At 36.1% G+C, this 6000-nt stretch overlaps 1 protein-coding gene across 2 annotated transcripts in view; it reads right to left on the minus strand.

Annotated features, from left to right (window-relative positions):
- The window catches only part of PTPRQ (protein tyrosine phosphatase receptor type Q), a 257649-nt gene extending 251914 nt beyond the window's left edge, over positions 1-5735 (minus strand). The window contains exons 1-5 of one of the 2 annotated variants that reach the window (XM_086712736.1): positions 5618-5735; positions 4308-4355; positions 3272-3406; positions 1366-1498; positions 633-890 (exon numbers count right to left, since the gene is read on the minus strand). In XM_086712736.1, the coding sequence (XP_086568862.1) occupies positions 633-890; positions 1366-1498; positions 3272-3406; positions 4308-4355 (574 nt within the window). In that variant the 5' untranslated portion in view covers positions 5618-5735. The remainder of the gene's footprint in view (positions 1-632; positions 891-1365; positions 1499-3271; positions 3407-4307; positions 4356-5617) is intronic. The other variant, XM_086712737.1, reaches the window with a different exon arrangement.
- Between the last annotated feature and the right edge of the window lie 265 nt (positions 5736-6000).

Here is a 6000-nt window from a genome sequence, read left to right on the forward strand (position 1 = left end):
TTGTAAACATATACTGTGGTTCAAGTTTATTCCTATAGAAGGTATTAAAATAGGACTCTTAGCCCATCACAGAGAGTGTATCACCCTGATTAGCTGTCTCTGACTCTCTCCTCTTTTCTTAAATCTTTTCCCACCATGTGGAGGAAGGAAATGGATCTGAGAAGCCATAAAAAATTGAATACATTCCCCTTCCCTTGCAGTATTACAAATTTTGGTCAGGTCTGATGTGGGATGAATAATGGAGAAGTCTCAAATAGGATGAAAGATTGATATTTTTATGTTGGATTTTAATAGACTTGTTAATACCAGAGACTATTTATAGATACTTTAGTCACCTATAAAGCTACCAACGATTGCCAGAGTTAAGGAAAACAGAACCTATTTGGTTCAGTTTTTTAAAAGTGGTGGAAGGAAAATAAAGTTGGCTCTTAACTTAAGCTTGCTAAATCCAGCTTGTTCACTAAATCAGTCAAATGTCAGGATGATATAGTTAGATAAAAAGGGACTATGTTAGTTCATTTGCTAGCAGTTTACAGTGGCTAATATTAGGCTGAACACTTTTGAAAAGAACAATACATCTACCAAGTTATCTACAAGATATATATTAATAATGAACCAAATATCGATAATACCTGTTTCTACTTGAACATCCAGTCTCTGAAATACATTTATAAAATCCAAATGCAATTGTTTAAATTCAAATTTAAAAGCATATAAGGTTGCAGGTTTTAAATTAGCCCACTCATAAGCTGTAATATTATTTTCCATAATTTGTGTAGAATTACTGAGAGATATTGACACTAAAATGTCACTGGAAGACAGCACACTCCAGTTAAAGGAAACACTCGTGCTTGTTGCTTTTGTTTTAATATTGCTAGTTGAGAAACCACCTAAAAAATCAAGGACCATAATTAGTTGGATTCAAATAAAACTGAATGAAACACAAGATACCGAAGTATATTACAAAAGAATCACCATGAGAGGAAAGCATATTATCTACTATAAAATATTTTCTAGACTCTATGGGAGTTTCTTGTACTCTACCTAAAATGAATGACTTACATTACAAATCTGCATTATAATATTGTAGATAATATGGATTACATGTAACATCTCTATTATGCCTATCTATTCATATAGGTACACATCAAGTGTCAAAAATGAAAATCTTATTCTTACTTTAGTTTACAATTTCCTTTAAATTTTGAAATTTACATTATGTTAAAAAACAAAACACTACATGATGATGCAATTTTGGACTATCATATACCTGTTAATTACTGTAAAATTCAGATTATCTGGTAATAAAATTGTTCCCTTTTATAATTAGGCAATATAGATGAACAAAAAATACAAATTACTTACGGGTTTCAAATGACTTTTCACTTAAAATTTGTCCATGTTTTATAGACTGTAGAATGATGTGATAGTCTTCATTTTCCTCTAGTATTACTGACTTTGAAAGTTTTTGCAGGTCTGCAGGAACGCTTTTGACATTCTGTAAATAATTAGATTCATCTGCTTGCGAAGTATTTGTTAACTGTGTCAGGTACATTCATTAAAAGACTGACTTTTGTACATTTCCTTTATAAGAGGCAATTTCTCATACAGAATGTAAACATACACAGAAAATACTTATTTTTACATAAATGATATTTTATTTATTTAAAAAAATTTTATTTATCTATTTTGAGAGAGAGAGAGATAGAGAGTGAGTGGGGGAGGGACAGAGAGGGAGAGAGAATACCAAGCAGGCCTGGCACCATCAGCACAGAGCCCGATGTGGGGCTCAAACCCATGAACCATGAGAAGATTTAAATAATTACTCTCTGTATAGTACATAATATAGTGTATACAGGATATAAACTCTCTGTATAGTATATATAGTATATAGTATAGTTAAAAAATCATTCCTATGAAAAAGTTGAGTGTTAATTTGATCACTTACTGAAGATATTTCAAAAAATGCTAACATTTCATACATTAATAAAATAAAAGTAAGAAATCTCAATAACTGCATAGCAAAAGAAAAGTTCAACAAAATAAAAAAAACAACCTATGGAATGGGAGAAAATATTTGCAAACCACAAATCTATAGTGGATTCATATCCAAAATACATAAGGAAGTCATACAACTCAATGACAAAAAGCAAACAAACGACAACAAATAAATAATCCAGTTAAAATAGGCAAAAGATCTGAACAGACATTTTTCCAAAGAAGATATTCAAATGTCCAACAGGTATATGAAATGGTGCTCAACATCACTAGCCATTAGAAAAATGCAAATCAAAACCACAATGTCAGAATGGCGCCCGTCAGAATGGCTATCAGCAAAAAGAAGAGACAATAAATGCTACATAAGCATATGAAGAAAATGGAACCCCTGTGCACTACTGGTGAGAATACAAATTTGTGCAGCTACTGTGGAAAACAGTATGGAAGGTGCTCAAAAAATTAAAAATAAAACTACCATATGACCCAACAATTCCACTTCTGGGTATACACGGAAAGGACACAAGATTACCATCCCAAAGAGATATTGGCACCCCCATGTTCACTACAGCATTATTTACAATAGCCAAGATACAGAAAACAACCGAAGTGTCCACTGATAGATGAATGGATAAATAAAATCTGGTACACACACACACACACACACACACACACACACGTGCGCTGGAATATTATTCAGCTATAAAAAAGTAGGAAATCCTGCCATTTGCAAAAACATGGATGGACCTTGAGGGCATTACACTAAGTGAAATCATTCAGACACAGTAAAACAAATACTGATCTCACTTACATGCGGAATTTAAAAAAAAACAAACATACGAATGGATCAGATTGGTGTTTGCCAGAGGCAGGGGTGGGAGGAATACTGGGTGAAGATAGTCAAAAGATACAAACTTCCAATTGTAAGATAAAATTTCTGGGGTATAATGTATAACAGGATGATAATAGGTAACAATACTGTTGTGTACTTGAAAGTTGCAAACAGTTCTCATCACAAGGAAAAACATTTGTAATTATGTGAGATAATGGATGTCAGCTAAACTTATTGTAGTAATCATTTTGCAATATGTACATATATCAAATCATTATGTTGTATACCTTAAACTTACACAATGTTACATGTCAATTATTATCTCAATAAAACTAGGGGAAAAAATCTCAATAACTATTAAATTCCTATTATGATGCAACATTTAGTCACAACAAATTTACACTATGCTGACTTTTTATCAGAGTCAAGAAAAAGATGCCTTACTTTTTCAGCAAAATTATTAACAAGTTGATATTTTAAAAAATAAAATTCAGGACTTCCTCCCTTAGGAAATTCATCCCATTCAATAAAAACTGTTGTTGTTCGATTATTCATTGGCATATAACAGAAACAAACGATCTGAAATGGGAAAGAAAAGTAACTGTAAAAATAAAATAAAAATACATTCTTGGTTATTACTATTATTTTATTAGCAAACTTACAAAAATTAAGCCTAAACTATGCCAAATTATAATTGAAAACTATTTTAACGATATCAATTTCTACACAAGAATTAGGTAATATCCATTGGATACCCTATTTGTAAACGTAATTTTGAAAGTAACTTAAGAAAGGTAAGTAAAATGAGGGCAAAGACATTTAAGATCCATCTTTCTCAAAATAGGAAACACCATGTTCCTGGAGTCAGGGAGAACAAAGAGACCCAAAGTCACAGGAAAAACACAGCACACCCTCCTGGTTTGTCAACTGTGTACCTTGATGATAATGGCTAAAAAATTAAAATATTTCACAGACATTCTTGGTAACACACTTGCAGTAAAAATGAGTAGAGTGCAAAATGTTTGGCTGAGCTATTTTAGAGGCTCAGTTCATTGATACCATAAAGAAAATGTTAGCAACTGAGATAAAATAGCTAGACTGCAGGTTCAGAGCCCTTTTATATTCCCTAGACGACAAGTAAAGAAGACTTCAGCTCTCAAAAGAATGGTATACTTACCAAAATTCCTAACAAAAACAACCTTAAAATGCCTCACTATACCATGAATTTTACCAAATTCTGATCTCTCTCTCTCTCTCTCTCCATTGATTACTCCCAATTTGTAAGCAGTGAAAACAGATGCCACCTATCTGCACAGATTTGTGCAACATCTAGCAGAGAAAATTTTTCTTAGGTACCAAATCTAATGTTTAGTGTTATTTCTCTTCAACATACCCCTCATTTTCTAAAACAAACTCAGTGCAACAGTATCCTGTCCATTACCTAATTATTCATAACAAAACACATTCAAAGATGTCTTACCTTAACAACATATTGTAACCAGAGCAATAGAATAATTGATTTCTCCATCTGGAAAATAAAGTATATTCAACATGTATTTTTTTTTAGCATCAAAACTAAACTATTCAGTCTTTGGATGTGTGTGTGTCACTTTAATGTCATATCTTTTGAAGTTAGACTGTTCATCCAACTGAATGTTAAGGCATTAACAAGTAAGTGCTGCATAATATCTTCCACCTAAAAAAACTGGAAATACCAGTACTTTCCAACAAATAACAAAATAATTTGCTTCTAGAAGCTGCTATAATTAAACACAAAGGAGGTGTTAGAAGTAAAATGATTTATCAGGCAATTATACAAAATTGCACCGCATTGTGTAAAACTTTCACCTTAATCCATAGAAATCTAGAACAACTACATATTGCCACTTTCTTGGAAGTAATTCCTCACACTCTAAAATAACACCATCGTTATGAAAAATATTTCAAAACTATTGACGAAATGGGAAAAACATGCAAGTCTTTTCAACTCAATTTATTTTTAAATACATTTACCTAAAAGCTTGTGCAACTTTTCCTAGGAATCTAGACTCCCTAGGCAACTGAGAACGTTATATTCAACTTAAGATCTAAAGAAAAAAATTAACACACCTAGTATTTAAAATACATCTATTTCGAAAACTGAAAAATATCACTTAAACAGGTGATCAATTCTAAAGCCCACTGCAAAGCAAGTTTCTTCCTGCAAAATCCTCTTTAGTTCCTATCAAGGTGTTCACCTCAGATAAAATTCAACCCAGTTAAAAAGAAATACGTGATAATCCAATCCAGACGCCTCCACAAAACTGCCAGGTTTTAACCTTGTTCATTTTTCTCAACAATCTGATGTAACTGTCTATCACGGGTTACAGTATTAATCCCCGCCCCCTCCTCCAACTCTTCAGCGTAAACTAGAGTTTCGAAGGCTTTGTGCTCCAGCAAGAAAGCCAAAGTGGAAAGACCGCTCCCGGCTGCCTGTTCAAGTGCAAATCCCGGCTCAAATTCAATTGCGTGAGTCTGCGCCCCGAGGCTCGCTGGTTTAGAAAGAGCCCGCGGAGCCAACTTTGGGCCGCGGGAGAGCGGAACAGTGTTCAAAGGAAAGGACCCGGGTTTTAACAATGGTTAAATTGGTGGGGACAGGAGGAGAGAGCAAAGACCTGAAGTCAAGGCGCCCGAGCGGGCCGGCGCCCACACAGCCCTCCCCGCCCCGCCGAGCGCGCTTCGCCAGGTTCGCGCGCCGGCGCCGGTCGGGCAGGCGCAGAGGTGGCGCGCGAGCCCGCGACCGCAGCCCACCTGGCGGCGGCGCTCCCAGCTTCCTCTTCCCGGCTCTCGCTCAGCGAGCTCTCGCTCTGCTCGCGCTCTTCCAGCCGCGGCGGCTCGCCGCTCCCGCGGGTTTCGTTCAGCCCGCGTGCCCCGTCCCTAGGTTGAGTTAATTAAGAGAAGGTCTCCATGGAAACGGTGAGCGGCGGGAAGCCAGAGAAGTGGGAGGCGAGTCCCGCTACATTGGCGCGTGGAGGAGAGAATTCCACTCTGCCTGGAAGAAGGGAGGGAAGGGGAGGCGGTGAAGGAGGACGCGACGGGGAAACATGGGCCTCATGAAAAAGAAACAGAAGCCGACCGGGTTGTGAGCAGCCCTGAATGGACACAGTTTTGACTTAATTTCTTGTTTTTTTTTT

Source organism: Puma concolor, chromosome B4 (assembly GCF_028749965.1).
Source record: "Puma concolor isolate L17-30 chromosome B4, mPumCon1.1.hap2, whole genome shotgun sequence".
In the NCBI taxonomy this organism is placed as follows: domain Eukaryota; kingdom Metazoa; phylum Chordata; class Mammalia; order Carnivora; family Felidae; genus Puma; species Puma concolor.